The sequence below is a fragment of the Ranitomeya variabilis genome, chromosome 1 (assembly GCF_051348905.1).
Source record: "Ranitomeya variabilis isolate aRanVar5 chromosome 1, aRanVar5.hap1, whole genome shotgun sequence".
NCBI classification, from domain to species: domain Eukaryota; kingdom Metazoa; phylum Chordata; class Amphibia; order Anura; family Dendrobatidae; genus Ranitomeya; species Ranitomeya variabilis.
The window spans coordinates 877,802,262-877,820,352 of record NC_135232.1 but is presented as its reverse complement, the minus strand read 5'-3'; the positions used below and the strand labels follow the sequence as shown (position 1 = coordinate 877,820,352).

Below are 18,091 nucleotides of genomic sequence, written 5' to 3'. Positions count from 1 at the left end.
TGCTATTGAATTTTACTGGTGACCAGCTTCTCATCACAGACTACTGCCGAATTGCATAGTATCAGTAGAACGCCTCTGCACAGATTCGCCTTGCAGTGGTCAACTATGTATAATTATGGTGCATTTATTGGTGCATTGAAAGACTACATTTTTCCAACAGTGAAATGTATACCGCCCTGCAGCTTCTCTTGACAATATTAGGTGATCTTGAGAGATTTCGGTGGATTTTAGTGATGATTTTGCTTGGCTCTTTTTAGGTATTAGACCCCTCATTTGATAAAGTTAATCCCCTCTACTTAGGTTATATGCCAGGAAAAGTTTCCAGTTTACACAAGCATGTCCATAGTGCAGTATTAATCCAATTGGTATACAGCGGTATACCGCAATAATAATGTATGGAATTGTGTAGTAGAGCACTTTATTCTATACAATGCCATCTACTGAAAAAAAGTGTAACAGAGATATATATACAGTGGGATCGGAAAGTATTCAGGCCCCTTTAAATTTTTCACTCTTTGTTTCATTGCAGCCATTTGATAAATTCAAAAAAGTTCATTTTTTTTCTCATCAATGTACACTCTGCACCCCATCTTGACTGAAAAAAAAAAACAGAAATGTAGACCTTTTTACGAATTTATTAACCCCTTAACCCCCAGAGCTTTTTTCATTTTTGCGTTTTCTTTTTTCGCTCCCCTCGTTCCCAGAGCCATAACTTTTTTATTTTTCCGTCAATATGGCCATGAGAGGGTTTATTTTCTGCTGGACGAGTTGTACTTTTGAACGACACTATTGGATTTACCATGTCGTGTACTAGAAAATGGGGAAAAAATTCCAAGTGCGGTGAAATTGCAAAAAAAAAAGTCCAATCCCACACCTGTTTTTTGTTTGGCTTTTTTGCTAGGTTCACTAAATGCTAAAACTGACCTGTCATTATGATTTTCCAGGTCATTACGAGTTCATACACACCAAACATGTCTAGGTTATTTTTTATCTAAGTGGTAAAAAAAAATTCCTAACTTTTGTAAAAGAAAAAAAAAAAAAATTGCACAATTTTCCGAAACCCGTAGCGTCTCCATTTTTGTGATCTTGGGTTGGGTGAGGGCTTATTTTTTGCGTGCCGAGCTGACGTTTTTAATGATACCATTTTGGAGCAGATACGTTCTTTTGATCGCCCGGCGACAAAAAAAACATTCTGGCGTTTTGAGGTTTTTTTTCTCGCTATGCCGTTTAGCGATCAGGTTAATTTTTTTTTTTTTATTGATAGATCGGGCAAATCTGAACTCGGCAATACCAAATATGTGTAGGTTTGATTTTTTTTTTTATTGTTTTATTTTTAATGGAGTGAAAGGGGGGGTGATTTGAATATAAATATATGTATATTTATTTTTTTTTTTTTCAGATTTTTTTTATGCAGCTGAATTACAGCATTGCTATGAGAGCTGACCACAGGGTGGCGCTCACAACAATGTGGCATCAACAATCATAGAGGTCTGCAGGAGACCCCTGGTTGTAATGCCGACGCACCGCTGACTCCCGATCACGTGACGGGGGTCAGCGGTGGGCGCATTTCCAGCCGGATGGCCGGGAGCGCTTGTTAAATGCCGCTGCCAGAGTTTTACCAGCGGCATTTAACTAGTTAATAGGTGCGGGCGGACCGCTGGAGCCCGCATCAAAGCGGGGCTTCTGCCATCGGAAGTACTATTCTGTCCGATGGCAGAAAGGGGGTAGAAAGAAAAACTGAAAAATCACATGGTTATAAGTATTCAGACCGTTTGCTCAGACACTCATATTTAAGTCACATGCTGTCCATTTCCTTGTGATCCTCCTTGAGATGGTTCTACTGTTTCATTGGAATCCAGCTGTGGTTAATTAAACTGATAGGACTTGATTTGGAAAGGCACACACCTGTCTATATAAGACCTCACAGCTCACAGTGCATGTCAGACCAAATGAGAATCATGAGGTCAAAGGAACTGGCCAAGGAGCTCAGAGACAGAATTGTGGCAAGGCACAGATCCGGCCAAGGTTACTACAGAATTTCTGCAGTACTCAAGGGTCCTAAGAGCACAGTGGCCTCCATAATTCTTAAACCACCAGAAGTCTTCCTAGACCTGGCCGTCCAGCCAAACTTCGCAATCATGGGAGAAGAGCCTTGGTGAGGGAGGTAAAGAAGAACCCCAAGATCACTATGGTTGAGCACCAGAGATGCAGTAGGGAGATGGGAGAAAGTTCCACAAAGTCAACTATCACTGCAGCCCTCCACCAGTCGGGCCTTTATGGCATAGTGGCCTGACTGAATCCTCTCCTCAGCACAAAACATATGAAAGCCCGCATAGAGTTTGGTCAAAAACACATGAAAGACTCCCAGACTATGAGAAATAAGATTCTCTGGTCTGATGAAACAAAGATAGACCTTTTTGGTGATAATTCTAAGCGGTTCGTGTGGAGAAAACCATTTACTGCTCATCACCTGCCCAATACAATCCCAACAGTGAAACATGGTGGTTACAGCATCATGCTACGGGGGTATTTTTCAGCTGCAGGGACAGGACAACTGGTTGCCATTGAAGGAAGCATGAATTTGGTCAAGCACAGAAATATCCTGTATGAAAACCTCTTCCAGAGTGCCCTGGACCTCAGACTTTGCCAAAGGTTCAGCTTCCAACAAGACAATGACCCTAAGCACTCCGCTAAAATAACAAAGGAGTGGCTTCAGAACAACTCTGTGACCATTCTTGACTGGCCCAGCCAGAGCCCTGACCTAAACCCAATTGAGCATCTCTGGAGAGACCTGAAAATGGCTGTCCACCAACGTTCACCATCCAACATGACGGAACTGGAGAGGATCTGCAAGGAAGAATGGCAGAGGATTCCCAAATCCAGGTGTAAAAAAAATTCGTAAAAAGAAAAGAATGTCCAGCTTCACCGAGTCCGTAAAAAAGAGTTTTCTTTATTCACAAACTTTAAATCATGACATGTCATGTTTAATGGAGCTTAGTCTCCAGAAACGCGTTGAGATTCTTACCCATATAGTTCGTGCTGAAGTCTGTATCCTCCATGTTTAAAGTAAAGAAAACTCTTTTTTACGGACTCGGTGAAGCTGGACATTCTTTTCTTTTTTGTATTTTATATGCCTGGACACAGCGGGTCCGTGCTCCAGAGGTTTGGTTTATGCATCAGGGGTGAGCTGGTTTATATTCCTTCTTTTTAAAAAAAAATTCATGCATCATTCCCAAGACTCATGGCTGTACTAGCTCAAAAGGTTGCTTCTACTCGATACTGAGCAAAGGGTCTGAATATTTATGACCATGTGATATTTCAGTTTTTCTTTTTTAATAAATTTGCAAAAATTTCTACATTTCTGTTTTTTTTCAGGCAAGATAGGGTGCAGAGTATACATTAATGAAAAAAAAAAATGAACTTTTTTGAATTTATCAAATGGCTGCAATGAAACAAAGAGTGAAAAATTTAAAGGGATCTGAATACTTTCCATACCCACTGTGTGTATATGTATGTGTGTATATATATATATATATATATATATATATATATATATATATATATATATATATATATATATATATATATATATATATATATACCGTATTTTCCGGCGTATAAGACGACTGGGCGTATAAGACGACCCCCCAACTTTACCAGTTAAAAAATAAAATCTTCTTAAAAGTTGGGGGTCTTCTTATACACCGTATGTCGTCTTATAGGGCCGGTGAATATGTGCCTTTTGGGGGGGGGGGGAGTGATCCTGATGAGGACGAGGGGGCGTCTCACAGGAAAGTGAGTATCCCCCATTACCTTATCATAGCGCTGCAGCGTGGGGTCTCTGTGCTGGGAGCGGCGGCTGCTGTGCTGTGGCGGCTCCTCTTCTGCAGTGTGGGGCCTCTGGTGCTGTGGGGCAGTGGCGGCGGCGTATCTTCATGCAGTCGGGGCTCCTCCGGCATCTCAGCCTGGAAGCCCCGCCGGCAACTCCATCGGTACAATGCGGTCAGGTGGCCTCCGGGAAAATGGCCGCTGCTCAGATTCAGATCTCGTCCCGAGATCTCGGGAGACGAGATCTGAATCTGAGCAGCGGCCATTTTCCCGGAGGCAGCTCAATAGGTGCGATGCGGTGGCCCGGCCGCTGGGGGCTGTGCATGCTCAGATTCAGATCTCGTCCCGAAATCTCGGGACACGAGATCTGAATCTAAGCAGCGGCCATTTTCCCGGAGGCCAGCGCATTACACCGATGGAGTTGCCGGCGGGGCTTCTAGGCTTTGAGATGCCGGAGGAGCCCCGACTGCATGAAGATACGCCGCCGCTGCCACCGCCCCACAGCACCAGAGGCCCCACACTGCAGAAGAGGAGCCGCCACAGCACAGCACAGCAGCCGCCGCTCCCAGCACAGAGACCCCACGCTGCAGCGCTATGATAAGGTAATGGGGGATACTCACTTTCCTGTGAGACGCCCCCTCGTCGTCATCAGGATCACTCCCCCCCCCACCCACCATATACACCCGGCGTACAAGGCGATTCCCGGCGTACAAGACGACCCCCGACTTTTAAGAAGATTTTCAGGGGTTAAAAAGTCGTCTTGTACGCCGGAAAATACGGTATATATATATATATATATATAGTGAGGCTGTGGCCTCTGATACAGCTAGGGGGCACTGTTTGTTCTCCCCAGAAGGTGCATGGAGAGAGAGAGCCAGAGATTTACAAAATATTTTCGGGCGAAACACGACTTTTCAAAACCCGACTCGACCCTAAAAAGCTAAAGGTCGCTCAACCCTAGTGGACAGTCCTGTGCCCGGAGGTGGATGTCCTGTGCCCGTAGGAGTCGGATGTGGACAGACCTGTGCCCGGAGGTGGGTGTTCTGTACCCGGAGGTGGATGTCCTGTGCCCGAAAGAGGACTAGCATGTGCAACGATTGCAAAGAGGTGGATATGGTGCCCGGCTGCTATCCGGAGGATATCCTGAACTGTGTACGACTGTGTGAGTAAAGAGTCTGTAAGAGACTGTGATACAGCGATGCAGGACACCCACGAGAACTAGTCAGAGGAGGGCTGGCGTGAGTAGTGTCTGCAACATATGAGGCTGTGTGTATGGAGACGTATAGAGACTGAGATGGCGTGCGGTCGCCCAGGGAAACTGGACAAGGGAAGTCTGGCCTGTTTAGGGACCGCAAATCTAAAGCCATGTGAAATGTATTGCATTGAACTGGTGTAAACTGATCACTGAAGTTATATGCATTTATATGTACCCGGCTGCACTCCAGAGGATAAAGAGTGCAGTGCGCTGAGTGAGTACAGAGGACTGACACCCTGAGTCTTGGGCTGTCTGATGTGTATCCGGCTGCACTCCAGAGGATAAAGAGTGCAGTGTGCTGAGTGAGTACAGAGACTTGTTAACGGCGTGCGGTCACCCAGGGAAACTGGACAGAGGGAAGTTCGGCCTGTGTATTGACTGCGTCATATAGCCATGCAATATTAATGGACTGTATGAAGAAGCCGTTTACTATATTGACTGTGTGAAGTAACACAATAAAAGGGACTTTTGTGTTTGAATTTGTGGGTCACTGCTTCTTCACTGCGTACGAAGCTACTGCAGCTTTACAATATATATATATATATATATATATATATATATATATATATATATATATACATACATACATACATACATACATACATACATACATACATACATACATACATACATACATATATATATATATATATATATATATATATATATATATATATATATCCATCCATATACAGTATATCCATATATATCCATGACGTGGATCTGGGAAAATTGCAGTCCTCAGATATCTATTGAGTTTTTTTTAGTGTTTATAACAAAAATGAAAAATAACAGCCTCCAGTGTGAAAAAAAATAAAAATCGATCTTTAATTTGCATTATGACAAAATAAAGATAGACTTTTATTTATTCACCTGGACTGGAGGCTGTTCTCTTTCATTCTTGGTATGTATTTTCGAATTGGTTTCATTGGACTCTGAACTTGCATCCTTATTTTTGAAGTGCTGTCGGCTGCTGCTTTGTATTTTTTAGTGTTTGGCAAACTGAGGACATTAATATGATCTGAACAGTGACTTAAAGAGGTTTAACCCTTTTGAATAAGAGGACCCAAAATATTGCCTCTCTTGTAAAATAACATAAGCAGAGATTGGCTGCAATGGTGATGTAAGCTGACAATATGACGTCACCACTGCCGCCAAACCACTGAGGCCATAGCAGTGGCGGACAGCAAACCTGTACCTAGAGAGAGTGAAGAACTACTCGCTTTTTATTAAATTTAGATAACAGGCAATGTTTAGGGTCCATTTTTCTAAAAATGGAAAACCTTTTAATTCTGATTTCTACTAATGCTTTGACCACCTTGGTGCCACAAATTTTTAATAGTTTCTGTCGCCACCAAGTGGTGTGGAGCCACATAACGGAAGCCTGTGGACACTAGTTGGGAAATAATATTTTTTATTTGTACTAGTATTTAAAATTGCTCCATGCCATCTATACTGGATCTGATTTCATATGGATGCTGACAGATACCATTGACTTTACATAGATCCATCTGAATTTAGGTATTTTTGACAGCAGTAAACCTTGATGAAGAGCGCTTAATTGCAAGTGTGAACATAGCCTTTTAATTAATGTCTCATTATATGGCCGGCCTCACACTAGCGAGTTTTACGGACGTAAGAGCGCAGAAATTACGTCCGTAAAACTCGCAAAATAAACGGCACAATTATTCTCAATGGGGCTGCTCCTATTAGCCGTATATTACGGTTCAGTATTATACGGCTTTCTACGGCCGTACAAAATTGCAGCATGCTGCGTTTGTCAGCGTATTGCGCAAAAAAATCGCTAATGAAAGTCTATGGGGGCGAGAAAAATACGGATTCCACACGGACCAGCAGTGTGACTTGCGAGAAATACGCAGCGGTGTTAGTGAAAAGTCGGTAATTCAATTGCCGGCTTTTCATTTCTCCTGCACAAACCCGACATGATATGAGACATGGTTTTCATACAGTAAACCATCTCATATCCCCTTTTTTTTTGCATATTCCACACTACTAATGTTAGTAGTGTGTATGTGCAAAATGTGGGCGCTGTAGCTGCGCAAATAAAGGGTTAAATGGCGGAAAAAATTGGCGTGGGCTCCCGCGCAATTTTCTCCGCCAGAATGGTAAAGCCAGTGACTGAGGGCAGATATTAATAGCCAGGAGAGGGTCCATGGTTATTGCCCCCCCCGTGGCTAAAAACATCTGCCCCCAGCCACCCCAGAAAAGGCACATCTGGAAGATGCGCCTATTCTGGCACTTGGCCACTCTCTTCCCACTCCCTGTAGCGGTGGGATATGGGGTAATGAAGGGTTAATGCCACCTTGCTATTGGAAGGTGACATTAAGCCAGATTAATAATGGAGAGGCGTCAATTATGACACCTATCCATTATTAATCCAATTGTTGGAAAGGGTTAAAAAACACACACACACATGATTTAAAAGTAGTTTAATGAAATAAACACAGCGGTTGTTGTAATAATTTATTGTTCTCTCAATCCATCAGGAACACCCTCGCTTGGAAAAATAATAAACGCACAAGATACATACCTTCTGGTGAACCGTCTCGTCCCACGAAGTAATCCATCTGAAGGGGTTAACTAATATTACAGGCACGAGCTGCGATAAACCACTCGCTCGTGCCTGTAATCCCCGGGTGCTGAAAGGAAAGCAGGATCTGTACTAACATTGAGTCGCGGTGAGGCGCCCTCTGGTGGATGTTCTCATGAACTGCAGCCTGGGAACTTTTTCCCACGCTCCAGGTCATATGAGGACATCCACCAGGGGGTGCATCACCGCGACTGAAGGAAATGTAGGTCAATGACCTACATTTCATTCATTCGCCGGGGAATTACAAGCACGAGCACACAGCTGCATTAGCAGGGCTCCTGCTTGTAAAATATTTTAACCCCTTCAGATGGATTACCTCGTGGGGCGTGACGGTTCAGCTGAGGGTATGTATCTTGTGCGTTTATTATTTTGCCAAGCGAGGGTCTGCAAATGGATTGAGAGAGCAATAAATTATTAAAACAACCGCTGTGTTTATTTCATTAAAATACTTTTAAATCATGTGTGTGTGTGTTTTTTAACCCTTTCAAACAATTGGATTAATAATGGATAGGTGTCATAATTGATGCTTCTCCATTATTAATCTGGCTTAATGTCACCTTACAATAGCAAGGTGGCATTAACCCTTCATTACCCCATATTCTACCACTACAGGGAGTGGGAAGAGAGTGGCCAAGTGCCAGAATAGGCGCATCTTCCAGATGTGCCTTTTCTAGGGTGGCTGGGGGCAGATGTTTTTAGCCAGGGGGGGGGGGGGGGGGGCAATAACCGTGGACCCTCTCCTGGCTATTCTCTGCCCTCAGTCACTGGCTTTACCATTCTGGCGGAGAAAATTGCGCGGGAGCCCACGCCAATTTTTTCCGCCATTTTACCCTTTATTTTAGCAGCTACAGCGCTGAAATTTTGCACATACACACTACTAACATTAGTAGTGTGGAATATGCAAAAAAAAAGGGGATATGAGATGGTTTACTGTATGTAAACCATGTCTCATATCATGTCGGGTTTAGGAAGGAGAAATGAAAAGCCGGCAATTGAATTACCGGCTTTTCACAGATATCGCGCTGAATTAAATCTAAATACAGAATATATATATATGTGTCTCAATGACATATATGTATATGTATATATATATATATATATATATATATATATATATATATATATATATATATATATATATATATATATATATACTGTATATATGTATATATACTGTATATATGTTTTAACGAACATTTGAGCACATAAATCCATTAGATGTCGGTTTTGCAAGCCTGCGCGAAAATCTCGCAGTACGGATGCCATACGGATTACATACGGAGGATGCCATGCGCAAAATACGCTGACACACCCTGACTACGGATCAATATTTTGGGAACATTTCTCCGTATTACGGCCGTAGTACGGACGTATAATACGTGGCGTATTGTCTTACACCAAGTGTGAGGCCGGCCTTTGGCATGTTAATTAGCATGTTACTTTTGTCTTTTTCACTTGGCCTAGTGATCTTATGTACCAGCTAGCAATACAAATCGGTAAAGTATTCCTGTAAATAAGGTTGTCCTTCCACGAGTTAATGAATAATTGAGATGTAAAGTGTGACCAGAATAACTTTTCTGGCTTTATTTGCTCTGTGCTGAAATATTTGCTCATGGCTTTTGAACAGTATACACTGGGCGCAAGGATTTCTTCTTATCAGGCTCTGTATCCGGCTTGGGGAGCTAGGGAATACAAGGTAATAAACAAAGCGGCGTCTAAGGTCTTAGCAAGATACGACAAAGACAATGTTTTTAATAGCGATAGATTTATATTTTAGACACAATTGAAAAGGATGGCGTACATGCTGGATGTCATTATTCTGGTCTCTCTGAACCATGCAAAATGTCAGAAAAATAGGTATTGCTTGAAAGTCGCAGAAAAGTGACCCTCATTAATGCTCTTCAAAGCCTGGCAGATCTCGGCTGCCGCTCCGGATCTGTCGAGCATTTTTGTCCATCCATGTTACATGCATAGGACTATTTGGAGCTACTGGGAAGTAGATCTGCCATAGTTTAATAAAAGATCTGTTTTGTGGTGGTCTTCCTCAAATCACCCACAGAGGGAGAAGAATGAGTCAAAGTTTGGGTGTGACGGTATGAATAAAACTGGAAGGAAATCTGTTTACAGCAGCCGGAATAATGCGTTGGAAATTGTCATACGTGTACTTTTCCAGTGTCTTTTTCCCTTTGTTACCTCGCTTGTCAACACTTACTTTTAATGTAAAAATAGAGTGCATTTCAGCTATATATAAACTTAAGGCCTTACCCAGGAAATTGCCTGTAGGCGCGGGATAGTTACTTTTAGATTCTGTTACTTGTAGTTTGTTATTTTTTTTTTGCTCAATATAAAACGAGTTTTCTACATATAGTAGGAAAAATGAGTATTTGATACACTGCTCACTTTTCAAGTTTTCCCACCTACAAACAATGCAGAGATCTGTAATTTTTATCATAGGTATACTTCAACTGTGAGATAAAAATACCAGAAAATCACATTGTATGATTTTTAATTAATTAAATTGCATTTTATTGCATAAATTAAGTATTTGATCCCCTGCCAATAAGCAAGAATTCTGGCTCTCACAGACCTGTTAGTTTTTCTTTAAAAAGCCCTCCTACTCTGTACTGATTATCACCTCCTGGGGTAAGGATGATTCTGGGAAAGGTCTGGAATCAGCCCAGAACTATTCGGGAGGACCTGGTCAATGACCTGAAGAGAGCTGAGATCACAGTCTCAAACATTACCATTAGTAACATACTACGACGTCTTGGATTAAAATCCTGCAGAGCACACAATGTCCTCCTGCTCACGCACATGTCCCATGCCCGTTTGAAGTTTGTCAATGACTATTTGGATGATCCAGAGGAGGCATGGGAGTAAGTCATATGGACATATGAGACCAAAATAGAATTTTTGGTATCAACTCCACTCGCCATGTTTGAAGGAAGAAGGATGAATACAACCCCAAGAACACCTTCCTAACTGTGAAGCATGGTGAGGAAAACATCATACTTTTGGGGGTGCTTTCCTGCAAAGGGAACAGGACAACTCCTTATTGAAGGGAGGGTAGATGGGGTCATGTATCTCAAGATTAATGACAACAACCTCGTCCCTCAGTAAGAGGTTTAGAGATGTTTCTCACATTGCAGTGCATTTCCATTTCCAATTAAATATCCATGTTGGTCTACTGCTGTTTCATAAACCAGCCAAAAGCAAAGGAAAAATAAACAGCCTCCAGTGCAGGCAAAACAAAGTAAGCTGTTCCTTTGATAAAGTCTCTTGAGAGCAAGTCCTGGTCACATAGGTTGGACAGCATCCAGTGCACCATTCAGTCTGGATATACCTCATAGGAGGCCTTCTCGCTCCAAACACAACCATGTGCCAAAAACGGACTCCATTTTAACATGTTAACCACACCCAGACGTGAGGTGTGTGGGCATCCAGACCTGCCCATCTCATGCTGCCTGTAAGTCCTGGCCCAGATACACCGAGCAATCCTCTTAATGCTATGCACTAGAGCAATACTCCAAGATTATATCACAGATGAAAACCACCTCTGTAATACATACCTCCCATCAACTATGTGTCCGGTAGTTGCCTTACAGAGCATTGAAGGCAGATTAAAGGTTGTGGCTGGGTCTTCCAGACTGACAATGACCCAAAACACACAGCCAGGGCAACTAAGGAGTGGCTCCATAAGAAGTATTTCAAGGTCCTGTAAGTGGCTTAGCCAGTCTTCAGAGCTGAACCCAATAGATAATATTCGGAGGTAGCTGAAACTCAATGTTGCCCAGAGACAGCCCTGAAACCTGAAAGATCTGGAGAAGATCTGTATGGAGGAGTGGGCCAGGATCCCTGCTGCAGTGTGTTCAAACTTGGTTAAAAATTACAGGAAATACCTGACCTCTACAATTGCAAACAAAGGTGTCTGTACCAAATATTAAGCTCTTTTTATAGTGTATCAAATTCTTATTTTACGCAAGAAATGCAGATTTAATCATGTAAAAATCATACAATGTGATTTTCAGGGTTTTTTTTGTTTTCTTTTAAAATTCTGTCTCACAAAATACTAATTTTCCCCACTGTTCAATAAAAGCCTCTGTTTATTTTGAGTACTTTGATGTCAGTTTCCGTGCTGTCAAACTTAATTACATTAGGCTTGCACCGTTTTTGCCTATCTATGTATAATTTTTTTTATGAACATTTGTTATTATTTGCTCGCCATTGTCAAGTGGTTTCCCCCAACACTACAGCCGCCAGATTCAATGTCACTGCCAAGGTGGTTTCACATTTCACCAAATGGTTTTTCCTGCCATCCATTATTCATTTCATTTTACGATGGCTGAAAAGCTCTGAAAATCACAGTTTTGAATAAGTCAAAACAAGATAGGTAGGTGGACACATGTTGAGCTATAAGGGACATTAAAAAGAGACACTTGATTTAATCTGCCCATAAAACTATATGGCTACAGTACAATGTGCAGTACTGTAACTTTTTTTTCCAGTCAAAATATATTATATAGACTGTAATTACCGGTATGTAGTAAATGCCTAATGTGAGTAGTTAGGTGTTTTGAAAAAATAAATAAATTTGGTATATTTGCATTACACTGCATTTAGTTTGTACTTTGCTTACATTATGTGTACTGCTAGGATTCTTTATGGGTTTGAAAAAAAATTAATAAATATAATAAAAGTACGGTAACCACTGATGACGTAACAGATTGCGATTCTAAAAACTTAAAAAAATCTTTCCATACTGGCTGTTTTTTTTTTCTTTTACAAACAAAGCTTCCGTTAATTTGTAATGCAATTCTCAAAAGAACTAGTTTGCTTTCCTTAACTTTGAGATCCAAGGAGCAGAAGCAATTTTAGAAGCACACCCCCTCAAAAAAAGTATGTGGGAGGAGGGGGGTTTGGGAGGGTGGATATTATATTTATTTGTTTGTGTGTTTTGTTTTTTATAAATATAGAGATCAGATACAGGCGAGTTGTTTTTTTTTATCCATAGGACATAATTTCAAAGCTTGTTTTTGTTAAATACACCAGTTACAAAGTATATATATATATATATATATATATATATATATATATATATATATATATATATATATATATATATATATATAGCATCGTGATTACTCGCTAATCCTGCCCCTGCACAGTAGCTCCGCCCCCACCACATCACCACACACAATCCCGTCCCCACCACATTACCACACATAATCCCGCTCCCCACCGCATCACCACACATAATCCCGCCCCCCCACCGCATCACCACACACAATCCCGCCCCCCACCACATCACCACACATAATCCCGCCCCCCACCACATCACCACACATAATCCCGCCCCCCACCACATCACCACACATAATCTCGCCCCCCCACCACATCACCACATATAATCCCGCCCCACCACATCACCACACATAATCCCGCACCCTCAACACATCACCACACATAATCCCGCCCCCACCCCATTATCACACATAATCCCGCCCCCACCACATCACCACACATAATCCCGCCCCCCACCACATCACACATAATCCCGCCCCCCACCACATCACCACACAATCCCACCCCCCACATTGCCACAGATAATCCCGCCCCCCCACCGCATCACCACACACGATCCCGCCCTCCCACCAGATCACCACACATAATCCCACCCCCCACCACATCACCACACATAATCTCGCCCCCCCACCACATCACACATAATCCCGCCCCACCACATCACCACACATAATCCCGCACCCTCAACACATCACCACACATAATCCCGCCCCCCACCCCATTATCTCACACAATCCCGCCCCCCACCACATTATCTCACACAATCCCGCCTCCCACCACATCACCACACATAATCCCGCCCCCCACCACATCACCACATAATCCCACCCCCCACATTGCCACAGATAATCCCGCCCCCCACCACATCACCACACATAATCCCGCCCCCCTACATTACCACACGAGGCTCCGTCCCCACACATTACCACATGAGGCTCCTGAGCGTGCCGAGCGTTAGCTGGCTGGAAACAGCTAGTTGACCATATGGAAGAAACTTCCTAACCCGTGGCTGGGTGGACAACTGATGTGCGTTCTTTTAAGGTTCTTTTTCTTTGAATCTTGAAATTATTTTCTTAAATTCAATTTTTAAACTAATTATTTATTCTTTCATTTTGAGTTTTTGGTATAACCGTGGCATACAAATAGCTAGGGTGAAGATACAACCAGTTCTCATATGCGCTTTGTACTGTATCTATGTTTTTTTATATTGAAGGACACTTCTTCCACTTTACTAAATAAATAGACGCCTTTTCACATTATGTACGGCACAGAGAGAACTTGGTGCTACAGTCTCTTTCCTTACTTTTTTATGTGCTAATAATTTGACCTAGCCTGATCGAAGTACGTAAACAACATTTTATAAAAGTGTCCTCAAGATAAAACTGTGTTGATAATATTACTCTTGGCAAACCATGAAGCACCAAGGTGTATTGTGTCTCTAGATAAGATGTGTACATTGTGGTTTCGTGCCATGTGGATAAACAGATCATGGTGACTATCATTAGCTGAATACATAGTACATCTGAAGTCGTAGAAATAGTGTAGTATTCAGCAAATAGTCACTTCTTGGAGTGCATAAGACTAGAGAAATTACTAATTAAGGTGACATGATCTTTGACAGTCCAATTAAAGCTAAGGTCACGCCTAAGCTCAGGTCTTATGTTGATATGACATCCACAAACACATCTGATATTGTGAGGCCAGGCATTTGAAGTGGGAATTAGGATGATTATCTTGTTGAACCGTGCTGTGATGCTTCAGCTTCCTAGATCTTTATCCCTCCTGTTCATGATCTGTGGAACCTTATTAAGAGGGACAAGCCTAAACGCAGATTCTCAAATAACTTTCATGTGTCTACATGAAATGTTTTTTGTAGATTCAGCAGTAGCTCTCTATTGCTCATGTAGGTTCTACATGACTTTGTGTACATAACTGTACATTAAACCACTAGGCTAGCTTTAAAATGTCAGAAGAATATCCAGGCTTACGTGCTTTCCACCTTTGTGTCTTTTTTTATGTTATTACTTGCCTTTTTATGTAACAAAGCACGTTTTTCACTAATAGACCTGTGTTGTGCTGCGCGAGCAATTCATTTCATTTACGTTCTGCAATCTGCTATGATCTGAAACTTTCCTACAACATGAAATATAAGCTCTTAGGACTAAGGGCCACTTGAGACTCGCATAAATATCATGTTAACCTAAAGTGCATCCAGTTCTTCGAACAAGGTTGGACGGAGATATTGTCTACCGTGAAAATGGTTTGTTTGATTGAAGGTGGGCATGTTTTACGCACCCTGATCCTCCTGTGTGTTACATTTTTAGGACTCCATAACAATACACTGTTCCTCGTGTCTCCCTTGTTTCAGTAAGTGTGGCACTCAACAGATGATAAAACATTTAATCTGATTTATACCACCCAAACATATAGCAAAATAGACACTTTTGGCAAACAGGTTCATCTTTAAATGGTTAAGTCTGTAGATATGACATCTGTCAGAGGCCACAGGTTCAAAAAGGCTACTTTGAGCATTCTTGGCACAAGCCACTCCGTCTGATAACTTCCAGAGGAACCCCAACCTTGATTCTTTAATCCCTGTGCATGAATCTTGTCCTACAACATGGTCCACTGGGTTGCTTCCACAGGAGGGCTACCGTCTGGAGGAGTGAACCATATTCAGGAAGGGTTGCCAAGCAGGGTCAATTCCAGGAGGTAATGTCTGAGACAAAATCGTAATCCGGGTAGTCAAATATCAGGCTGAGCACAGCACAGAGGACTATACTAAGACGGCAAAGCTATTGACTGGCAGTGGACATCCGAGCTACAGGGGTTTAAATAGCTGACTGCTACACCCAGGGCTCTCAGGAAGGAGTGATCAAAACTTAGACCAAAATCAACCCTGTAGCTCATGATAGCAGCACCAAAAGTCCCAGGAAAAATATATTACTGTCGCTGTAACGCATCATAAGCAATAAAAGTGTGCCGCTGCCCAGCGGCCAAAGCAGAAACAGAGGAAACACGGAACAGCACAGATGTTACAGTGAAATTACCAATGTATACTTTGCACATATAAACCAAATGTAGTGTGAACCAAGCCTTACATTAACCGCGGGGTGTCAATCAGTTACGCCCGATTAAGCAGACAGTATCCTAGCAGATAAAGTTATCTTGTATAAGTCTACATTACTGGAATGCAGGCTATTGGCATTGATTTCAGCTTAATCCTTAATACCTGGTGGACTAAATGTCTAAAAAAAAAAAATGTCTATCACATTGTGCAGTTTAAAGTAACAACTTGTTTGTCCTGTTTTTGTCTTCTAGCTGTACCGTTTCCGCCAAATCATCGGCTTACTGCAAAAGAAGTATTCGATAATGATGGCAAGCCTCGGGTAGACATATTAAAAGCCCACTTAATGAAAGAAGGAAGACTCGAAGAAAGTGTTGCCCTTCGAATAATCACAGAAGGAGCTTCAATTCTTCGCTTGGAAAAAAATTTGCTGGACATTGATGCGCCAGTCACAGGTGAGTGACTAGAAGAGAATAGAGCTGGCATTATCTGTTTCATCTTCTGCTGGATGACCTCTAGCCTGGTATTTCAGTAGTCAACTTTCAACAGTTTAGGTTAAAAAAGTTTTTATTAACAGTTCAGTGAACATGAAGTAGGTGTACAGAAAGGGTACAATAAAGATTAAGTTTATAGAAAGCTCTGAACTAGGACCAAAATGTGGCAGACTGTATTTTATTCTTATTTCTACTATTTGCCAGAGAAATAATGATGCTATAATGGAGAGACTTCCATAAAATGTTCAACAGTTTGGTCTGTTTACTTTGCCATTTTGGGTCTGTCCATTCATTACTTGACAATACTTCTTTATAGTAGATGAACAAGAAATAACTCAATCTTTAATCTCTGAGGAAAGCAACGCTTGGTTGGATGCTTGTGCCCATCTTTTGTAGTGAGCACTGGGGGCCTCAGCACTTGGACTGCCAATGTTCTGAATGTCTGGCATTACTCAGTTTTGTGAAATTTTCTATACTTCAGTGCAAAAAAGCGTTGGATTCTAGTATACAGGTAAACAGTCCCCCATGTATGACATCTTTGTCATCTCAAGTTGTCTACATACAATATTACATTTTTCAATTTTTCATAATAGTTAAAGTTGTCCTTGCAATGTTGTCCAAACACCCCCAATTTTCAGTGGATAAGCTTTCACCAAAGGTGTCTGGCAGAAGCGTATTCCCTTTTCCCTATCAAACCCATACATTCTCGGCTGAACCAGGTGTCCATGTATATGTAGTGTCTAGTAGAGGAGGTGTCCGTTGAAAGCTTGTTTAGCCAAAAGGTATAAAAAGCGTATGTGTGGTGTCATACGTTGTCTTTTTGCTCTTAACCAGTCTTTCCTCGCATTGCACCTAACTACTCATTAATCCTTTGTGAAACCCATGTAGTCATCGAGTTTGATTTTGCTTTTTAACACCATGAGGCTATGTAAACAGGAAGATGTAACATACATAATATGCACAAATGGAAATGATTGTCTTGCCAGCAGATTTCTTCACTTGCTACCCTATAAACATACTCATTTGACTTGGTTACATGGCCAACTGAAGCGGGGTGAGCTTCCAAAAGAGACAAAGCATATGACAGATTGAAAGCTTTTTCTGCTGGGACATGTAGATCTTGCATAGTTATTTAGGTTCAAAGAAAACATAGCGGTAGGTCCATCAAGTTCAACCTTTCTAGGTCAAAGACATAGGTCCATCAAGTTTGGAGACTATGGGCCCCATTCATTAATGCATTTGTGCCTTTTTTGTTGATATTTTTGTGTCTTATACCTGCTTTTCATTTGCTCTTAATTCTTTTTTTAATTTGTTCCTTTTTTATAAAGTCACTTTTTTGTTTGTCTGTTATGTTTTAGTTGGCCATTGTGGGAATGGCTTATGTTTTACAGATCTTTTCACCTGATTTATCATTTGCAACTTTTCAATTAGGTGCACATTTTTAGTGCAAAATTGCTACAGTCCCCCTTTGTAGTGGTTTCATGTTATGTACACCCCAATTTTTTTTTGAACAAATTTCCTTATATTTTCTTTACTTCATTTTGAGGCACAAAACACAGCAACGAATACGATAAAAGAAAAAAAAAAGAAAAAATATGAATAATTGACTGTAGCCTATATTTTCACTCCTTTTTCTTGATATACATTGTGTTGGCCAATACTATTCTTGGAGAACATGAATATTTTATCATTTAAATGGAGATATTCTGTGAATGATTGCACCAATATTCCAAGTGTATCTTTTACTAAAGGTC

At 41.5% G+C, this 18,091-nt stretch overlaps 1 protein-coding gene across 3 annotated transcripts in view; it reads left to right on the top strand.

Annotated features, from left to right (window-relative positions):
- PPP3CA (protein phosphatase 3 catalytic subunit alpha) overlaps positions 1-18,091 on the top strand; it is a 362,283-nt gene that overhangs the window by 186,411 nt on the left and 157,781 nt on the right. For 2 of the 3 annotated variants that reach the window (XM_077277903.1, XM_077277913.1), the window contains exon 2: positions 16,098-16,298. In XM_077277903.1, the coding sequence (XP_077134018.1) occupies positions 16,098-16,298 (201 nt within the window). Of the gene's footprint in view, positions 1-9,331; positions 9,391-16,097; positions 16,299-18,091 lie in introns of those variants that run through there. The other variant, XM_077277922.1, reaches the window with a different exon arrangement.